The sequence below is a fragment of the Salvelinus alpinus genome, chromosome 21 (genome assembly GCF_045679555.1).
Source record: "Salvelinus alpinus chromosome 21, SLU_Salpinus.1, whole genome shotgun sequence".
In the NCBI taxonomy this organism is placed as follows: Eukaryota; Metazoa; Chordata; class Actinopteri; order Salmoniformes; family Salmonidae; genus Salvelinus; species Salvelinus alpinus.
The window spans coordinates 22333278-22355676 of record NC_092106.1 but is presented as its reverse complement, the minus strand read 5'-3'; the positions used below and the strand labels follow the sequence as shown (position 1 = coordinate 22355676).

Genomic DNA, 22399 nt, shown 5'->3' with positions numbered 1-22399 from the left:
ATTTATGATATGGCTTATGATTTCATTGACTTACACTTTCATTTATACAAGTCATAAGGTTTCAGCTAAACCTTTGCCTCAGTGTAATAGTAGTAGGCCTAATAGTAAAATGTAGTATACTTATAATTATAGTAATAGTATAACACTTGAGGTTGCCCTTTGATTATGTGTGTTCATTTAAACCAAATGTCACCAAACTTTCCATTTAATTGCAAACTGTTTTTTAAATGTTGTTTTCCTGTTTTTGGTCTGTTATGAAGAAATAGCAAGTGGTTAATGTCCCTGGTCATAAAATATTAAAGTGTTTCCTCCTAATGTGTACTTGTGGCAAGGCTTGCCATTATGTAGATACAGATAGTATAGCTAGCTGGTGGTACCAGCTACTGGTCTTGCTAACCAGATTTACCAGCGCAAGAGAGCCCAAAATGTTACTGTTTGTACCTGGTCACTATCTTTCAGGTGTTCTTTTTAAATGAAGAATGTAGTTGCCATACAGAGAGGGAGGCTAGAGGGAGAGACGGAATTATAGACTTCTAAATGTGCCTCACAAATTAAGTAAGAAAATAAAAAACTATACTGGTGAGAATGTTTTGTCTGATATACCTCAGTACATACATATTTTCTTCCAGGGAAAAGTTTGTCTTGTAATGTTTTCTATTTTCAAATGAGATACACTGCTGTACCATGCTAAAGAAGTTGATAGAACTGTTTTGCGTTTGTCATTGCGAAAGACTGGATTATCGAGCATAAATGTCAGTTTCCTGTCGTCCTTCACCTGTCATTCATTCCATTGACAGGCATTGAGTGGGCCAGTCTCATTGAGTAATAGCTTGTTACCCTCTGTTGTTTCAGGCTGGCTGTTCATGGACATGGACCTTCGTCTACTATCACTCCTGTTGTTCTGTGTCTGCAGACAAGGGCTAACTGTAAAGCACTGAAATTAATCATCGACATCAATCGTGACTACTTTTTCTGAATGATGTGCATTCTCATATCCCTGTTTTTCCCTTCAAGCAGAATGGAGAGGTGTCAAATGATGCTCCAATCCCTCTGGTCCCTCTCATCCCATTGATGCCCAGCCACCCTAAAGAGGTCTGTTGCCAAAGCAGAATGCACAGCTCTCATACCATTCACGTGCCTTTTCACTCTACATTCTCTTAACCCCACACAATCCACTTTTACAGGAATCAGGGACTTCTGCACCCAGTACACAGGAGCCTCAAAACACAAGTCCCACCTCATATACGAGCATCGCTCATCCCCTTGTGACGGCCAGTGCCTTGGGCGGGGGCTCATCTGAGGAGGATAATCAGGGGCAGGATGGGGGTTGTAGGGCCCAGGCTCGCAGGCCAAAATCCAGGCAGGCCTTAGCTGGTGCCATCCAGAGGCTGGGCATGAAGCTATTGGGCCAGATGAAAACAGGACCTGAGCAGCCCAATGTCATCATATCCCCCCTCAGCATATCCCTGGCACTCTCCCAGCTGGCTCTGGGTATGACATGTTCTGTTTTTGGTGTTTTTTTAGGAGTGATTAAAACGTTTTAGGAATGTAGGTATCTATGCTCTTTCAGTATCAACTGTACTTGGCATGGTTTACAGTACCAGCATCACAACCTCTTAGCCTATGTCCCAAATAGCACCCTATTCCCTATATAGTGCCCTACTTTTGACCATAGGACACGTTTAGACTCAACATAACCTAATTGAACAGGTACTTGTTTGTTGTAAATGTTAAGAGCTCAAATCAAATTGTATTTGTCACATGTACAGATAACAGCAGGAATAAAATGTGCAGCTAAATGCCTGTGCCTCAACATTGCAGTCCAATAATCAATAACACTATCAATAAGCTGCAGCATGTTACATCATCATCATCATCATCATCATCATCATCATGTCTATTTATGTATCTTAGGAGCCATGAATGAGACAGAGGAGCTGCTTATGCACCATCTCCATGGAGACACTCTGCCCTGCTACCACATGTCTCTACACTACTTCCTGGAACGCCTCCGTAAGAGCGACCTGCAAGTGGCCACACGCCTCTACCTGCAACCAGGTCAGTGCTTTCTGCTTCAGGGTTGGGGTCAATTCCATTTACATTCCAGTTAGTTCATGAAGTATACTGAAAATCAATTTCCAATTCTCTTCAATGCTTTTCATAGAGGAACCATTGGAATTTGTTTATTTTCTTAACCTTTTACTGCAGTGGGCTAAATCAGGGTCACACAGTGTTTCTTGGTAGTCTTAAACAAATCTACTTTGAAACAAAAGTATACACCTCACACACATTTATGGGCTTAAAGAAAGAACTCTATACCATGTCAGATATAGAGTTGAAATGTAGTGAATTTTGAGTTTACTTCCCAATATTACAGTTTATATACATCACAGAAGACTGAAATATAACAAAATCATTTGACAAAGAAAGATCGGATTTTCAACGTTTAAAATCATGTTTATTAATTATGAAATTGTGAAAAATATGAATAACATTTCACCCATGAGGGCAATTTGGTCATTTGACTGCAGGAAAGGGAGTTGAAATGTTACTGACCCCAACCCTTCACTGGTTACTTGAGTAAGAGTTGATGGAACATAAAGGAAACGGACCTGGAAATGGAAGGAAGCTAATGACAATAGACACATGTTATGATTGAGTGTTCAGAAGTTCAAACAAGTGACATTGAATGAAACAATACTCTAAATGGCCAGATTTAAGTAAGAAAGTACTGATGTGTTACTGACTTTATGACTTCACGATAACATTATGATTATGTCTGAGTCTTTTGATGTCTGTTTCAGGGTTTGAGCCCAAACCAGAGTTTATTCATCAGTCTCAGGATGTATATGACTCAGAGCCAGTGACTTTGGAAGGGCTGGCTGAGGTCAACGAGTGGGTAGAGAGGGCCACAAATGGAAAAGTGACTGACTTCCTGACCAGTCTGCCGCCCAATCTGCTTCTCATGCTCATCAATGCTGTCCATTTCAAAGGTTTGTCATAGTATCTATCTACTAAATTCACAATTCTATTTCCTGCCTGGCATTATCAGTCTGTCTGTCCTTAAATGTTTTTTTTCTTCCTAATATCTCCATAATCACCCATTGGCCAAAATAGGAGAATGGAAGGCTCGCTTTGACCCACGATTTACCTCCAAAGATGTCTTCTACATTGACGACAAGCACATGGTCAATGTTGACATGATGATGGGGCCCAAATACCCCTTAAGTCTGCTCATTGATAATGATCTGGAAGCTCAGGTAAGACTCTCAATCCCTTTTGTCCCCGTCCCCCCCGCTTGACTATTTATGTTTTTCATAATTTTACCATCCATCACTCTCTACATGTAGTATATACTGTACCTGTATACTGTTATATTATATTTCAGATATGATTCCCAAATGGTATTTGTCTCCTTTTTTTGACATATTGTCTTCTTTTTGTAATTTCTCTCCTTTAATTTCTCTATTCACCTTCCTACTTTCCTGAGGCACAAAATTGTTGCACTACAATACCTTCTATTTCTCATCATTCTCCTTGTCTTCCTGTGCAGGTGGCTCGCTTCCCCTTCAACAATCAGATGAGCCTGCTGATAGTGATGCCCATGAATGGCCAGGTGAACGTGTCAGCCCTCGCAGCAAAGCTCAACATCTCTGACCTGTACAACCGCCTGCCCAGAGAGAGACCCATGCAGGTCAAGTTGCCCAAATTCAAACTGGACTACAGCCAGGACCTGCAGGAGGCTCTGACCAATATTGGTAAGTAGTGGAAGATCCATCAGCAGCATAGATTAATATGTGAAGTGAGTATAATAAGGCTTGAAGCACAAGGGAAGGTGAGATAAAGATTTAAAACAATTGTTCCATGTTATTCTTCTACGCTAATTGAAATTACTGCCAGAAGCTGTAAGTCTTTTGAAAACTTTAGAACTGCCACTCTTTCTCTTATACCTAAGTGTGTGATTGTCTTATTCTCAGGTATGGGGGAGTTGTTTGCTAGTCCCAACCTGGCAGCCATAGCTGAGGGCCCTCTGCTGGTGTCCAGTGTGCAGCACAAGTCCAGTATGGAGATCTCTGAGGAGGGAGCAGAGGCTGCTGCAGCTACCAGCCTGGTCATCTCACGGTCCAACCCCTCTTTTACTCTCAACCAGCCCTTCTTCTTTGCCCTCATGGACGATAAGACACAAGCACCAGTCTTCCTGGGCATCATCACCAACCCTAACCCTAGAGCTTCTGCTATGCAGAGTAGTGGAGGGTCTGCCAACCTAGATAAAGTACGGTTCCCCATTGATGACAAGAATGACAAGCATTATCATCACTCTTTTGGTGGGCCACCCAAGTAAGCTGAAGCCTCATTCACTGTGGGGAGATTGAGACCATTATCTATTGACCTTGAACTGCACTGCTGTCTGTCAGAGAGGAAGCAAATCCAGATGAGCAACTCCAATGCATGACAACAGCCCAAGTTATCCAAATGGTCAGCTGGATTGAAATGCAACAATTGTTCTAAGTGTGTCAAATATAAACAAGCAACGGTTGTTTTTCTTTTTTTCTTTTCTTTTAAATACACAACACACTGAGGTGCCCCACATTCTCTAATGAAGTTTACTGCTGATTAAAAATACTAGTATTTCTATCTGATGTTTTGGATTAAATGTATCATGAAAATGCAATATTGTGTCCGGATTTATTACGCTACTTGATGAGACATTAAACATGTCTAAATCCTGTGAGATTATTTGGTGTTTTTGAAATTTTGGCCCTATATTTTACATTTTATTTTGTGCATAATTTATGAATAACAAACATGCCCTATCAATGCTTTAGGTCAACACTGCAGTGCTGTTTTATTTCTAGATTAAAATAAACTAACAAATGGGTTTGAAAAAACAGTCAATTCATGTCAAGCTTTCTCTGTCCTGCACTTCTGTTACTTAGGTCAAGCTCTCAGCCAGGGCACAACAAAGATGCCATTGTAACCTGTTACTTAGCACACGTAAACCTACACAATATTCCTCACAAAACATTGCAAAGAGCTTGTTCCCTTATTTACTGTTAAAATTGGGTATTTTCAGAATACAGATCATGCCACACAAATCCAGGTAGGCAAACAAATTACCAAAGGATCACTGAACTGCAGCTATTCAAAAAACTCACGAGGTGGCGATATAAGATCCTTTGAGATTCAGCTCAGGGTTAGTAAGGACCTGGGATTCTATGGATTTTATATGGTGAGAAAAAAATTGGCATAATTAGGGATTCAACAGCAGCAAAGCTGGTGAAACCCTACTGTATTTGTTCCGGTTCATTATTGCAAGGGGTTAAAGCAGCGACGCATTATGGTGAAAAAAATGCAAATTCCTGTGCGATCTAAAGGCCCAGGATTGTGCAATTTAGCAACATGGTAAAGACCCAAGGGCCCATGGTGGTGCTATAACAAGCAATTAAAAATGTTAACTTTGAAAGGTCTGCACCCTGTGTGAACTAAAGTCACATAACTCACAAGGAACAAATCTGCCTCAGACTCAAAGTCCACGATGATGGATTTTGTGAGAAAAAAATATATATACACTCCCATTCAAAAGTTTGGGGTCACTTAGAAATGTCCTTGTTTTTGAAAGAAAAACAATTTTTTTTGTCCATTAAAATAAAATAACATCAAATCGATCAGAAATACATTGTAGACATTGTTAATGTTGTAAATGACTATAGTAGCTGGAAACGGCAGATTTTTTATGGAATATCTACATAGGCGTACAGAGACCCATTATCAGCAACCATCACTCCTGCGTTCCAATGGCACGTTGTGTTAGCTAATCCAAATGTATCATTTTAAAAGGCTAGTTGATAATTCGAAAACCCTTTTGCAATTACGTTAGCACAGCTAAAAACTGTTGTCCTGATTAAAGAAGCAATAAAACTGGCCGCCTTTAGACTAGTTGAGTATCTGGAGCATCAGCATTTGTGGGTTCGATTACAGGCTCAAAATGGCCAGAAACAAAGACCTTTCTTCTGAAACTCATCAGCCTATTCTTGTTCTGAGAAATGAAGGCTATTCCATGCGAGAAATTGCCAAGAAACTGAAGATCTCGTACAACGCTGTGTACTCTTCCCTTCACAGAACAGCGCAAACTGGCTCCAACCAGAATAGAAAGAGGAGTGGGAGTCCCCGGTGCACAACTGAGCAAGAGGACAAGTACATTAGAGTGTCTAGTTTGAAAAACAGAAACAGATTCCTGTCTTGCAGGATTTTATGCACAGAATGAGCATTATGGCTGGTGGCATTGTAATTCTGGAGGATCATGTCATGATGAGCCTGCAGGAAGGGTACCACATGAGGAAGGAGGATGTTTTCCCTGTAACGCACAGGGTTGAGATTGCCTGCAATGACAACAAGCTCAATCCGATGATGCTCTGACACACGCCCCAGACCATGACGGACCCTCCACCTCCAAATCGATCCCGCTCCAGAGTACAGGCCTCGGTGTAACGCTCATTCCTTCGACGATAAACGCGATAAAACGCTCACCCCTGGTGAGACAAAACCACGACTCGTAAATGAAAAGCACTTTTTGCCAGTCCTGTCTGGTCCAGCGACGGTGGGTTTGTGCCCATAGGCGACGTTGTTGCGGTGATGTCTGGTGAGGACCTGCCTTACAACAGCCCTACAAGCCCTCATTCCAGCTTCTCTCAGCCTATTGCGGGCACTCTGAGCACTGATGGAGGGATTGTGCATTCCTGGTGTAACTCGGGCAGTTGTTGTTGCCATCCTGTACCTGTCCCGCAGGTGTGATGTTCGGATGTACCGGTCCTGTGCAGGTGTTGTTACTCGTGGTCTGCCACTGCGAGGACGATCAGCTATCCGTCCTGCCTCCCTGTAGCGCTGTCTTAGGCGTCTCACAGTAGGGACATTGCAATTTATTGCCCTGGCCACATCTGCAGTCCTCATGCCTCCTTGCAGCATGCCTAAGGCACGTTCACACAAATGAGCAGGTACCCTGGGAATCTTTCTTTTGGTGTTTTTCAGAGTCAGTAGAAAGGCCTCTTTAGTGTCCTAAGTTGTAATAACTGTGACCTTAATTGCCTATTGTCTGTAAGCTGTTAGTGTCTTAACGACCGTTCCACAGGTGCTTGTTCATTAATTGTTTATGGTTCATTCAACAAGCATGGGAAACAGTGCTCAAACCCTTTACAATAAAGATCTGTGAAGTAATTTAGATTATCTTTGAAAGACAGGGTCCTGAAAAAGGTACATTTCTTTTTTTGCTGAGTTGAGTAATGAAAAAAGTGTTAAACAAATCAAAATATATTTGAGATTTGAGATTCTTTAAAGTAGCCACCCTTTGCCTTGATGACAACTTTGCACTCTCTTGGCATTCTCTCAACCAGCTTCATGAGGTAGTCATCTGGAGTGCTTTTCCAATAGTCTTGAAGGAGTTCCCACAAATGCTGAGCACTTGTTGGTTGCTTTTCTTTCACTCTGCGGGACAACTCATCCCAAATCATCTCAATTGGGTTGAGGTCGGGTGATTGTGGAGGCCAGGTCATCTGGTGCAGCACCATCACTCTCCTTCTTGGTCAAATAGCCCTTACACAGCCTGGAGGTGTGTTTTGGGTCATTGTTCTGTTGAAAAGCAAATGATAGTCCCACTAAGCAGATGGGATAGCGTATGGCTGCACAATGCTGTGGTAGCCAAGCTGATTAAGTGTGCCTTAAATTCTAAATAAATCCCTGACATTGTCACCAGCAAAGCATCATCACACCTCCTCCTCCTCCATGCTTCTCGGTGGGAACCACACATGCGGAGATCATCCGTTCACCTACTCTGTGTCTCACAAAGACACGGCGGTTGGAACCAAAAAAAGATTTCCACCGGTCTAATGTCCATTGCTTGTGTTTCTTGGCCCAATCAAGTCTATTTTTATTATTGTAGTCCTTTAGTAGTGGTTTCTTTGCAGCAATTCGACCATGGAGGCCTGATTCATGCAGTCTCCTCTGAACAGTTTATGTTGAGATGTGTCTGTTACTTGAGCTCTGTGAAGCATTTATTTAGGCTGCATTTTCTGAGGCTGGTAACTCTAATGAACATATCCTCTGCAGCAGAGGTAACTCTGGGTTTTCCTTTCCTGTGGCGGTCCTCATGAGAGACAGTTTCTTCATAGCGCTTGATGGTTTTTGCGACTGCACTTGAAGAAACTTTAAAAGTTCTTGAAATTTTCCGGATTGACTGACCTTAAAGTAATGATGGACTGTTGTTTCTCTTTGCTTATTTGAGATGTTCTTGCCATAATATGGACTTGGTATGATTCCATAGGTGTAATTTTATTCTACAATGTAGAAAACAGTCAAAATAAAGAAAAACCCTTGAATGAGTAGGTGTGTCCAAACTTTTGACTGGTACTGTATATAACAAATACTTTTACTCAAGTAGTATTTTCCTGGATGCCTTTCACTTTTACTTTTTTAGTAAAGGGTCTCATTTCTCTGTCAGAATTTGAGTAATCAGTTCCATTTGAAACAGCTATAATCAAAAGCTATAAACAAATTTTCAATTTAATTATATAATAAATATTGAGATAACTGGTCATAGCTTACTTACATAATTGTTATCGTTGTTTATTCTCTCGGAGATAAACAAAATCCGTCATTAATCTTAATTGATGTGATATTGAAAAAGTTGTAGTAAAGGTATTCAGGATCCCACCACCATTAAATATAGCCTAAGCCTTGGATGGATCACAACCGTCGTGATCGGGAGTCCCATAGAGCGGTTCACAATTGGTCCAGCGTCGTCCGGGTTAGTGGGGGTTGGGCCGGGGTAGGCCGTCATTGTAAATAAGAGTTTGTTAACTGACTTGCCTAGTTAAATAAATGTTAAATAAAATAAAAGAATATCTGCTGCGGGACTCCCCGTTCCTCCCTCTTTCACTTCCTCCCCTCCCCCGAGCTGCTCGACGCAAAACAACCGGTCCCTAGTACTCCAACGTTCTTTGCTACAGTATCGCCTTAAGTCAAAGGATGGCAGCATTTCTGAAATCCCTTCGGAATCTGAAGAATGAGATCGTTCTATTCTCTTCCCCGTTACTTCTTCTCCCGCTGCCTTTAGTCATTGGAACAAAGGTATGTGAATTGCCACACGTTTTGCACAGATTTATACACACGTTTTTATGTTGAAAATATATTTGATGTGTCTTGTAAGCAGGGTTTCATATTTTTGTTTAATGATATTGTTTAATTTGTTAAATGCAAAGGAGTTGGTCATTTCTGACTACTTATCTATATTTGAACGATGTTTGTATAATTACATTTATCATAAACCTTCAATTAGACACGGTACTGATGCAGGTCTAACTGCATTCTGTGGTTGAGAGACATTTAGTCATTGAACTTAGGTTTTGTTCAGCCTTGCACCTGTTGATGCAGCCTGAACTGTGAGTTACAGCATTGAACCATTTTCTTTAAAGACATCTATTTATTTATCTAGAGTGACTTACAGTAGGGTTTCCTGCCTTGCTCAATGGCACATTCACAGATTTTTCCCCAACTCAGCCCAAGGATTTGAACTAGCAAGCTTTTGATTACTGGTTCAACATTCCTAACCATTAGGCTACCATCCTCCCTGTTCCTTCCATCCTCCCTGTTGTTTTAATCCTATATGGCAGGTCATGTCCAGCGTGGGAACACTAGTTACACTGAATCCTCCTGTCATAGGTTATATCCCAAATGGCACCCTATTCACTATAGTGCACTACTTTTGACTAGAGCCCCTGTTGCCTCTGAAGCTGAGACTCTGTCCTTGTGTTGCCACTACTGCATCACACATGGGGCTATAAGCATGTTATCTTTGTCTTATCCTTGGTACGTAGTTTCAGTGTATCAGAATCAATACTAACGTTATCACAACTAATCTGTCACACACACACCCACACACATCATAGAGGACTGCTGAGTGATACGTGTGGTCTGATCAGTGTACAGTTGAGACAAACAAGTGCTGCCATGGATTACAACACAGTGTGATCTTTAACCCCAATCAACATGTCTCAGTACCAATCAGCTATAATCTATCCCATTAAGATGATATGTTAATTTTGTGCCATATCATTTTTCTGTCCCTAACAACAATACAGCTCTGCTATCTTAATTTGATCACTCTGTTGTCGCAGAGAATATTCCTGAGCAGCAGGAAATGCAAATTGTATTGTATTCAAGGGCTGAAAAGGCTTCTAAAGTTTATAATTTTCTCTTTAAAATGTCAAACTTGATTTGCCCTAACAAAAAAAAAATCCATTGATTATCATTCAGATAATAATTCACATTTCCTGTTGCTGCAGGATTATTGTCCTGCTGTGAGAAGCAGGGTATTTAATCTGTATGAGCCAGCAGTATTCATTTCCATGTGTGGTGGTGTTGGATGTTCTGACCTGTTGGATCATATGTATTTGTTGTGCAGGAGGCAGAATGTGCCTATGTGATCATCCTGATGGCAGTGTACTGGTGTACAGAGGCCTTACCGCTGGCTGTCACTGCCCTGCTCCCTGCTGTCCTCTTCCCCATGTTTGGCATCATGCAGTCCAAAGACGTAAGCCTGTATTGCAAGCCGTGAAGACATCTTTCAATAACATGATAAATGAAACTACGATAAAATTGTACTGTAGTAGCCTACTGACATTCAATATACTTCGCAATGGTGTCTGTACATTGTTTTAGTAGATACAGTATTGGTAGATGTTTGCATGTGCATACACAAATGTACCGTGGACCCATGAGTCACTTATCTGTGTGTGTTTTCCAGGTGTGTATGCAGTACCTGAAGGACACCAACATGTTGTTTGTGGGAGGACTGATGGTGGCAGTGGCAGTGGAGCACTGGAACCTGCACAAACGCATTGCCCTCCGAGTGCTGCTCTTTGTAGGGGTGCGCCCCGCTCTGTGAGTGACCCTCAACTAACTAACTAACTAACTAACCCATCAATACAAATCCCCTGCTATGTATGGGACTATATCTATCTCTAGATAAGGAAAATCAGTTCATCTTTATGACTATCTACAGGTATGTTATATTGTATTGACCTTGCCATTATACATGATGTGGAAATATTACCTAACATTTGACTCTCTCTGTGTCAGAGGGTATTCTGCCTTTTACTTGGTCTGATCCATCTCAGTAAAGCCCTTTGAGAGACTTTGATTTTTTTTTGCATACAATCTTAGAAAAAAAGGTGCTATCTAGAACCTAAAAGGGTTCTTTGGCTGTCCCCATAGGAGAACCCTTTAAAGAGCCCTTTCCACAGAAGGCTATACAAGGAAACCAAAAGAGTTCTAACTGGAAACAAAAAGGGTTCTACCTGGAACCAAAACGGGATCTCCTATGGGGACTGCCGAAGAACCCTTTTGGAACCCTTTTTTTCAAAGAGTGTAGATGAATATAACATTTTATAAGCCTTGTTATAAGACCTTCTAAAAGCTCATACCTGCTTATAGCAAGTTATAAAGCATTAAACCTGTATGCTATGCTTTAAGTTAAAATTTACAGAAAATTCTTATTCCACATTTCTTTGCTGAGGCCTGTGTTTCCTCCATAGAGATCCTGTAATTCCTATGATTCTCTATGTCATTCTATTGTTTCCTGTCTCTCCAGTCTGATGCTGGGCTTCATGGGGGTGACAGCCTTCCTGTCCATGTGGATCAGTAACACAGCCACCACAGCCATGATGGTGCCCATCGTCCAGGCTGTTCTGGAGCAGCTCAACAACTACACAGAGACTGAGATGCCTGTGATCCTCAGCGCTGAGGAGAACCCCCAACCTCAGGACCCCACTGACAGCAAACAGACGGAGAAACAGGCAGAGGGACATGGTGAGCACTGAGCAGAGAAGGACAAATTCATGAACAGTTCATTTGTGAGTTTATTGAAAGGGGTTATTATCTATTGAATGAACTCAGGGCTTATCAAGTAAGCTTATCAAGGAGCGTAAGTATGAGCAGTGTGCAATGCAAATTAGTTTTCTTTGCTTTGTGACTACTTGGGCTATGTTAATGGTCCTATTTGGACTATTTGTCCAGTTGTGGTGACCTGTTTAGATCCACTTGTGGAGGCTATCCGGCGTAAGGAAGCTGCAGACAAGAAGAAGATGTGTAAGGGCATGACACTGTGTGTCTGCTATGCAGCCAGCATCGGGGGCACTGCCACCCTCACAGGGACTGGCCCCAACCTGGTGCTCAAGGGACAGATGAACCAGTGGGTACCTTCAGCTATGGATTGTGTCCTCAGCGTATTTCAGTACATCTTTCAAATCATGATTCTTTCAAATCATATTTTTCTTTATGTGCTAATGTTAATATTATTTTATGTTTCCCTCAGGCTATTTCCTAACAATGGCGATGTCATCAATTTTGCGTCCTGGTTCGGCTTTGCTTTCCCCAACATGATCCTGATGCTGATCCTGGCTTGGCTCTGGCTGCAGTTTGTCTTCATGGGATTCAAGTGAGTTTCAGATTAACAGGACATGTTTTATCTTTCAGTCAGAGATCATCCTACTCAATTCAATTTACTACTGAAGTCACCCTTTAAGCCTCAACCCCTTTCTCTCCCTCTATTACCAGTTTTAAGAAGACGTGGGGCTGTGGGGCAGTGAAGACAGAGAAAGAGATAGCTGTGTACAATGTGATCAAGGAGCAGCATCGTCAGCTGGGCTCCATGTCTTTTGGAGAGCTGAGTGTGCTGGGTCTGTTCAGTTGTCTGGTGGTTCTGTGGTTCACCAGAGATCCTGGCTTCGTGGCAGGCTGGGCCACATACATCTTCAATGCTGACGCAGAGTACGGCTGTCTACTCTTCATAAATACTACACTGTACATGCACAGTATATTACACACGCCTAGTATGCTTTCCAAATGGCATCCTATTCCCTTTATAGTGCACTGCTTTTGACAGTGCACTATAAAGGGCCCATATTGCTCTGGTCTAAAGTAGTGTGCCATAAAGGGAATATGGTGCCATTTGAGACCCAGCCCTAATCAATACATAGAAGACTTGAGAACATTACAAAAACATTATATTGACAAGTTATACACTATATATGCAAAAGGATGTGGACATCGCTTCAAATTAGTGGATTTGGCTGTTTCAGCCACACCCGTTGCTGACAGGTGTATAAAATCAAGCCCACAGCCATTCAATCTCCATAGACAAACATTGGCAGTAGAATGGTCTTACTGAAGAGCTCAATGACTTTCAACGTGCCACTGTCATAGGATGCCACCTTTCCAACAAGTCAGTTCGTCAAATTTCTGCATTGCTAGAGCAGCCCCAGTCAACTGTAAGTGCTGTTATTGTGAAGTGGAAACGTCTAGGAGCAACAATGGCTCAGCCGCGAAGTAATAGGCCACACAATCTCACAGAACGGGACTGGTGAGTGTTGAAGATTGTCTGTCCTCGGTTGCAACACTCACTACCGAGTTCCAAACTGCCTCTGGAAGAAACGTTAGCACAATAACTGTTCATTGGGAGCTTCATGAAATGGGTTTCCATGGCAGAGCAGCCGCACACAAGCCTAAGATCACCATGCGCAAATGCAAGCGTCGGCTGGAGTGGTGGAAAGCTCGCCGCCATTGGACTCTGGAGCAGTGGAAACGCGTTTCTGGAGTGATGAATCACGCTTCACCATCTGGCAGGGAGTCTGACGGACGAATCTAGGTTTGGCCGATGCCAGGAGAACGCTAACTGCTCCAATGCATAGTGCTAACTGTAAAGTTTGGTGGAAGAGGAATAATGGTCTGGGGCTGTTTTTCATGGTTCGGGCAAGGCCCCTTAGTTCAAGGGTAAGGAAATCTTAACGTTATAGCATACAGTGACATTCTAGACGATTCTGTGCTTCCAACTTGGTGGAAGGCCCTTTCTTGTTACTGCATGACAATGCCCCCGTGCACAAAGCGAGGTCCGTACAGAAATGGTTTGTCATGATCAGTGTGGAAGAACATGACTGGCCTGCACAGAGCCCTGACCTCAACTCCGTCGAACACTTTTGGGATGAATTGGAACGCTGACTCCGAGCCAGGCCTAATCGCCAAACAACAGTGCCCGACCTCACTAATGCTCTTGTGGCTGAATGGAAGCAAGTCCCCACAGCAATGTTTCAACATCTAGTGGAAAGCCTTCCCAGAAGAGTGGAGGTTGTTATTGCAGCAAACGGGGGACCAACTCCATGTTAATGCCCATGATTTTGGGATGAGATGTTCGACGAGCATCGTCATGTTTCCCCCTCCCCACATACTTGAATACTTCACAAGAAAAAAGAAGCAAGAAAACATGAATTGTGTGTCTGAATGCTGACAGATAGTCACCCTTTCTTTATCCGTTCTTCCCTCCAGATATGTAACTGATGCCACAGTGGCAGTGTTCATCGCTGTCCTTCTCTTCGTCCTGCCTTCCAAGCCCCCACGCTTCTGCTGCAGGAGGTCCCAAAGCTTTGACACTGGTAAACCATGTTTTTAAACAACACATAAAATGTAACAAGCACGGTACCTGATATTCAGTATGCTACTTTAGTATCTAAGGACATGAAGACTTGAAGACCATTACAATGGCATGTCTGTAACAGTGATTTGTTAACCCCTCTACAGAGCATCAGCACCCGGCTGGCCCCACACCAGCTCTGCTGACCTGGAAGGTGGCCCAGAAGAAGTTACCCTGGAGCATCGTTCTCCTCTTGGGGGGAGGGTTCGCCCTGGCCAAGGGCAGCGAGGTGAGAGACAGGGCCAGTATGTACATACAGATGTAGGATCTCCCTGTTGCAGGAGAACTTTCATGACATGCAGGACATTTAAAACTTGTAGTGTATTTGAGGTTTAAAAAGGCCTCTGAAGATTGTACAAAAAATGTAGCAACCCCTTCTAAAATGACCATTAATTATAATCCACATAATAATTAATTTCCTGTTGCTGCAGGATTATTTCTATGCTGTAGCAAACTGGCTCAAATTAAGATCCTACATCTGTACGGTGTAATCCTTGTTTGCTTTCCACAGAAACATTTTTAACAAAAAAGTCAGATCCCCACTGAGAACTGAATCATCCTACAATTCATCAGGATCTTTGTGACAAAAGGCCATTTTTGATTAGTCAACACAGCTCCACCCTGTACACTTCCCAAATACGATGACACATATGGCATATCATGTGGGATCATACAGGTGACATATCAGCTGCTTACTTAGTCACTTCAGTGGAAACGAGTACACTAAAATCCACCTTTCTGTCTTTGCATACTGTACACAGTATGTACAGGTAACTGCCAAAATAAAGGAAACACCAACATAAAGTGTCTTAATAGGGCGTTGGGCCACCATGAGCATATTGCATATTAATGCAATGTTAATTGCTTGTTAACTCAGGAACCAAACCTGTGTGGAAGCACCTGCCTTCAATGTACTTTATATCCCTCATTTACTCAAATGTCCTTTGTTTTGGCAGTTATCTGTACATATGTAGATGTATGTGGGTCTGGTAATGTATCCGACAGCATAAGAAGAGTGCCATTGTTGTTTGACTCATTGTATGGTTATGTATGTGCCCCTGCAGGAGTCAGGTCTGTCTATGTGGATGGGGGACCAGATGACTCCCCTCCACACCATCCCACCCTGGGCCATTGCTATTATCCTGTGTCTGCTGATCGCCATCTTCACCGAGTGCACCAGTAACGTGGCCACTGCCACTCTCTTCCTACCTGTCCTCGCCTCAATGGTAAGACTTAACACACAAATCTGTATTAAATACACAATACTAAGCCCTACTACACAATACTACACTACGGCACAATACTAATATACAATGCTACACAATACTACACCACTACACAATACTACACCACTACACAATACTACAATACTACAGAATACTACAATACTACACTGGTACATCACTACACAATACTTCAATACGACACAATACTACAATACTACAATATTACAATACTGCACTGCACTGCTACATCACTACACAATACTACAATACTACACAATGCTACAATACTACACAGTGCTACGCTACTACACAACTGTAAGCAGGAATACAATAGCTGTCCAGTCTGGTAAACTGCTCTGACACTCAGACATGTAGAGTACATGCAGAAGCAGTAGTAGTAGACAACTTGCAATGCTGCAATACTGTAGCTCCTTGATGTGAAGTACAGTACTTACCAGTCTCCCCTATAGGAGTGCAGCATTGAAACTACTCCCAGTGTGGAAAAGGGTGAGTGAAAGAGGGAGAAGGATACTGTAGGAAGAAAAATGGGGTTAGTGAACCAACTACTACTTACAGCAAAGTCTGGGAAAGAGAGATTACTAGGACGTGTGCTTTTGGGTCTAGCTGTTTTATGTGTCTGTAACAGACTAATACAAAAATGAATCCAACTATATAATATAACATCCATTATATCCATTGAGGAAGAGCATGACAGAGGGATGAGAATTATGACATGAAAAATTATTTCAGCCAGTATTCATTTTCAAAAGAATTACTGTCGTGTAAATTTTTTGGGGGAGACTAAACAAATCTTCAGATGCTTACATTCTAATCTATGTTCTGCTATTATATTGTGATTCTACACCGTTCTGGAGAAATCTGTGGTGCGTTTCCATTTTGCCTGCCTTGACTCAGATCGCAAACAACATAGCATGCATCTTAATTGCATCTTTATTGCACACGCCTAATGGACGATTTTGAACCCTAGAATTACAAACACTAAAATCAGATACTTATGAGCCAGTGATTACGGTGCAGAAAAGCAGCACAGAAGACTAGAGTGTTGTCATTAGGGATGCACCCCAAATGGAACCCTATTCCCTATATAGTGCACTACTTTTGACTAGGGCGCATGGCCTCTGATCAAAAGTAGTGCACTATGTAGGGAAACGAGTGCCATTTGGGACTCACACTAAGAGTCTCCTCCTTAGCTCAGGCTCAGACAGCTGAAGATGTGTGTCTGTGTCTATGTGTTTATTTCAGTCCCAGTCCATTGGAATGAATCCTCTGTACGTCATGGTGCCTTGTACTCTCAGTGCCTCCTTTGCCTTCATGCTACCTGTGGCCACACCGCCCAATGCTATCGTCTTCTCATTTGGCTACCTCAAGGTTTCCGACATGGTGAGTTACAGTACACCATTTTACAAAGATAATATTATCTACTGCATTGTCAATCTTTTTTTATTAATTAACAAAAATAAATAATAGCAAACAAATCGTAATCAATTTAGGAAACTTCTTATATTGCCATTTACTAATAAGTTGGAGACAGTTGTCCAGTCTTATAGTTCATTTGATTTCAGTATGAATGATGAATGATTGCTAACAGACCCTGAAATCACACCCAGTTGTGCCTCCCCTCTCTTGCTCCCAGGCTAGGACAGGTATAGTGATGAACATCATCGGCATCCTGTGCATCACTCTGGCCATCAATAGCTGGGGCAGGGCCATGTTCCACCTAGACACCTTCCCTACCTGGGCCAACACTACTGGAGTGTGAGGGCCCCGAGGGTCCCCGGGCCAGGCCATGGGGAACACATGGAGGGCCCCTTATGTGCTAGAGACCTCTACCGAGAAAGGCATCAACGTGACTGGTCGTGTTAGTGTGTTGGGTGTTGGGAGAAAAGCCACGTAGCTTCCATTACGAAGGACACTTGAATCACCCTGTGGAAAGAACGATGGATGGATGGGTTTAACTGGAGAGAAGAATGATGAAGGGTGGAAAGTATCACTACTGTACTTTTAATGCTGTAATGTGTTATACAGAATGTCCAGTCCTATTCAAAATGCCCAAGCATTATCTCTATCAAATCAATTAAATGTATTCATAAAGCCCTTTTTACATCAGCCGATGTCACAAAGTGCTGTACAGAAACCCAGCCTAAAACCCAAAAAGCAAGCAATGCAGATGTAGAAGCACGGTGGCTAGGAAAAACTCACTAGAAAGGCAGGAACCTAGAAAGAAACCTAGAGAGGAACCAGGCTCTGAGGGGTGGCCAGTCCTCTTCTGGCTGTGCCGGGTGGAGATTATAACAGAACATGGCCAAGATGTTCAAACGTTCATAGATGACCAGCAGGGTCAAATAATAATAATAATCACAGTTGTTGTAGAGGGTGCAACAGGTCAGCACCTCAAGAGTAAATGTCAGTGAACATGTTCTCAACTTCTCACTCTCAGACGTAGTTTCTGTCTCATATTTGTTTGTCTGTTTATATCTCAAGACTCATTTGTGGTTTACTGTTTTTGATTAACTTTTCCTTTGCACAAAATAGCTTCTGAACTACACTACATGCCCAAAAGTATGTAAACACCTGAACACACTGCCTGGCTCGCAGTAGGCGTTCCAATTCATCCCAAAAGTGTTAGATGGGGTTGAGATCAGGGCTCTGTACAGACCAGTGAAGTTCTTCAACACCGATCTCGACAAAACATTTCTGGGGCATTGTCATGCTGAAACACGAAAGGTCCTTCCCCAAACTTTTGCCACAAAGTTGGAAGCACAGAATCAACTAGAATGTCATTGTATGCTGGTGCGTTAATAGTTCCCTTCACTGGAACTAAGGGGCCTAACCCAATCCATGAAAAACAGCCCCAGACCATTATTCCTCCTACACCAAACTTTACAGTTGGCACTATGCATTTGGGCAGGTAGCGTTCTCCTGGCATCGGCCAAACCCAGATTCGTCTGTCAGTCTGCCAGATGGTGAAGCATGATTCATCACTCCAGAAACGCGTTTTCACTGCTCCAGAGTCCAATGGCGGTGAGCTTTACAACACTCCAGCCAACGCTTGGCATAGCACATGGTGATCTTAGGTTTGTGTGTGGCTGCTCTGCCATGGAAACCCATTTCGTTAAGTCTCCCGACGAACAGTTATTGTGCTAACATTGCTTCTAAAGGCAGTTTGGAACTCGGTAGTGAGTGTTGCAACCGAGGACAGACAATTTGTACTCACTACACGGTTCAGCACTCGGCGGTCCCGTTCTGTGAGCTTGTGTGGCCTACCACTTTGTGGCTGAGCTGTTGCTCCTAGAAGTTTCCACGGGGAGGCAGGTAGCCTAGTGGTTAGTTTGAGTGTTGGACTTGTAACCGAAAGGTCTGTCGTTCTGCCCCTGAACAAGGCAGTTAACCCACTGTTCCTAGGCCGTCATTGAAAATAGGAATTTGTTCTTAACTGACTTGCCGAGTTAAATAAAGGTAAAATACATTTAAAAAACTTCACAATAACAGCACTTACAGCTGACTGGGGCAGCTCTAGCGGGGCAGACATTTGACGAACTGACTTGTTGGACAGGTGGCATCCGATGACGGTGTCACGTTGAAAGCCTCTGAGCTCTTCAGTACGGCCAATCTACTGCCAATGTTTGTCTATGGAGATTGAATGGCTGTGTGCTCGAGTTTATACACCTGTCACCAACAGGTGTGACTGAAATAGCCAAATCCACTAATTTGAAGGGGTGTCCACATACCTTTGTATATATAGTGTATGTTTCCATGACCAAACAATGTATGTCATCTTCTCTTTTTGCTAATGTATAAGTCTTAGTCTTAGATGAACTTGTTTTGATTTTGCTAGTACTCAATGGTGAAACATGGTGCATTGTACTTGAACTTTGAATACTTTATGACTGTACAACTTGAGATGCCTCTGTACATACTTTTTCTAAACTTTAACCGTTGGGGCTGGAAAATGCAAACATATTGAAAACTCAGATATGTGAATACACTGTACAATGTTATTTACTGTGTGCTGACGCGTTGATGTTTCTCCTTTGTTATAACAGTAATATAATGTGTATTTCAATACTTTTTTATTTAATTATTGTAGTATTATCTTGATCAAAAGTTGTATATTCATGAGATGTAATATAGTTTATAGTGTATTGTATATGGAGTTTGCTACTGCACACTCTGAAATGGCCAAAATGGAAAGGAAATGTCTGGGCTGCTTGCATGTACAGTCAGAGATGGGCAAAAAATACAAGATACAATTACAAAATGTCATAAAGATCAATATATCAAAAATAAACTACAAAATACTTGTATTTTGAAATGTATTTAATTCAAATATATGTATTTTATATTTTAAAATACAGAAATACATTTGCAAGGAGCCAGCCCGAACAGCAACAACATTCTCAGCAATGGTTACAGATACGTTTTCCTTGCTATGACTGTGATGAGTTGTTGTTTATCTTAGTTGAATGCACTGACTGTATATGTGAAAATGCACATACCAAAATGAACTGCAAAGCACACTGGGTATTGTTATTGGCCTTGTTTCAGGGTCATGTCTAGATGGGATACAGCTTAACCTAATTCTCCTAACCTGCTATGTAAGTTCTCCTAAACCTGCTACGAAAAGTCTGTTCATGTAGTTCATTTAGCAGATGCTTTTATCACACCATATTTCTATCAGACTTCTGATACCAATGCAAGGTGAAAGGGAGCCACAAAATGGTGAACCACTATAAAAAAGGAAAACACAAATTACAGCTCTTGAAAGTATCTTGTTACAGAATACATTGGAGTGTAGTTCAGCCCATTGTAATACAAATGACAAAATACATCTCTGTGTACAGTGCCTTATAGATTCATGCAATCATGTATACAGATTTCACTGGTTTGATACACTGTTGCAAACTGATCGTGTGAAATAAATACAACTAAGAGGAAGATAAAATATGTATTAATCTTAACGGACCAAATATGTATTTTTATTCATAATTGTTATGTGTATATCTCTTTCACTTAAAAGAACAGTACATTTAGTAAGTGTTGCCTGGGAGGCATAATGTTACTTAACCTCAGTTGCTCCTAATAACGTAATTCAGCCATGTGCCATTAGTTACATAATGAAATGTAAAATTGTTGGTTGTCTTGGAAAATGAATCACTAACCCAGGATAAATTCTTTCAAGGAGAATGGCACATGAAATGCTGTCCTTCCTGGAACATTGTGAAAACATATTGTACCTTGTTGTCATGATCGTCTATAGGTGAAAGAGAGGACCAAGGCGCAGCGTGATTAGAATACATTCTTCCCTTTAATAATGAAGAACACGAAGGGGGATCACGTGACCCCTGAACGAGATGGCCGCATGAACTAGGAGCTCCGCACAAGTAGTTTCCAATTCCTAATCTTACCTCCACTTCAAGTTTAAACTCATTTAGCTTTAGTCAAAAAGTCATGGCGGCTACAAAAGGCGACATTTTTACCCGGACTCGAGCACTAGCGACGGAAAAAGCCTCCAAGAAGCAGCTAGCTTCAGAAAAAGCTAGCGCCATTAGCCAGGAGCAAGAGGACCCGTTCCCCCCCGAGGCCCAACGAAGGCCAACCTCGCACTCTGTCGAAGACATCTTTTCTGAGCTGAGATCCCAACGTACAGAACTCAACACTAAACTAGATGCCATTAACGCTCAGCTCAGTGCGATAGGGGGCAAGGTGACAATCCTGGAAAATGCTTTGCCTGACATAAACAACAAGATAACCATAAACGCGGGGCGCCTGGACGAGGCAGAGAGGCGAATCCTATCCACGGAAAACTTATTGACAGACGCCATGGAAACAATAGCATATGCTAAAAAAAAAAATAGAGCAGCTGGAAGAGAAAACAGAGGACCTGGAAAACAGGGGGCGAAGGAATAATTGTGTTCTATTAAATCTGGGCGAAAAAGAAGAGGGAAACATGCCACTGATCCGCTACCTGCAAGACAAACTTCCCGAGTGGCTCCACCTGTCCACCGACAGACCCATAGAACTCGAGAGAGCTCACCGAGCACTGAGGCCCCCACCAGCAGCCAGACAACCACCGCGCCCAATCACCATACGTTTCTTGAGATTCACCGACAAGGAACGAGTCCTACAGGCGGCGAAAACCAACACCATTACAGTGGGAAACGCCAAACTCATCTTGCTCCAGGACCTGTCAGCTGGAATACGCCGAAAGCGCCGAGAGTTTGACGAGGTGAAGAAATGCTCCATTGACCGAGGCATCTTTAGGGGATTCAAATACCCAAACGAGCTCAGGATTCTTTACCAAGGAGCCCTGCGACACTTCAAAACTCCCGAAGAGGCAAAACGTTTTTTGAAAGACAACCCCGGTCAATGAGAAATGGACCAATGACTAAATGCGATTACTATTATTACTAAAGGAGGTAAGACAACATATAGCCGATATCCAAAGACCCACCCGCCCTGCTAAATGTCATTATAGCCGTCTAATCTATATTTATGTTCCTTTAGCTGAGAGGGATAGGCTCCATATTATAACCTAGGCCTACTATATGTAGGCTGGGCTATTGATTTTATTTTCTCCCATTTTTAATGTGGTCTGGACGGGGGCTACGTTGTCATTTACCCAATGCGGGGCGGAGAG

The 22399-nt window shown here is 42.3% G+C and overlaps 2 protein-coding genes and 1 pseudogene across 2 annotated transcripts; all 3 read left to right on the top strand.

Annotated features, from left to right (window-relative positions):
- The window catches only part of LOC139548467 (WD repeat-containing protein 81-like), a 39109-nt pseudogene extending 38011 nt beyond the window's left edge, over positions 1-1098 (top strand).
- An 89-nt stretch (positions 1099-1187) lies between these two features.
- Positions 1188-4672, top strand: LOC139548052 (alpha-2-antiplasmin-like). The gene is given in 7 exon segments (XM_071357362.1): positions 1188-1345; positions 1348-1491; positions 1915-2058; positions 2805-2993; positions 3118-3260; positions 3554-3758; positions 3978-4672. Coding segments are annotated over 7 exon segments (1215 nt in total). The 5' UTR covers positions 1188-1320; the 3' UTR covers positions 4343-4672.
- Positions 4673-8855: 4183 nt separating this feature from the next.
- LOC139548051 (Na(+)/citrate cotransporter-like) lies at positions 8856-20066 on the top strand. Its single transcript, XM_071357361.1, has 12 exons — positions 8856-9120; positions 10454-10582; positions 10796-10932; positions 11642-11859; positions 12067-12241; positions 12365-12487; positions 12607-12819; positions 14371-14477; positions 14623-14744; positions 15580-15741; positions 17005-17142; positions 17396-20066. The coding sequence occupies exons 1-12, from the start codon at positions 9019-9021 to the stop codon at positions 17519-17521; spliced, it is 1752 nt and encodes a 583-aa protein (XP_071213462.1). The 5' UTR covers positions 8856-9018; the 3' UTR covers positions 17522-20066.
- Positions 20067-22399: the final 2333 nt, after the last annotated feature.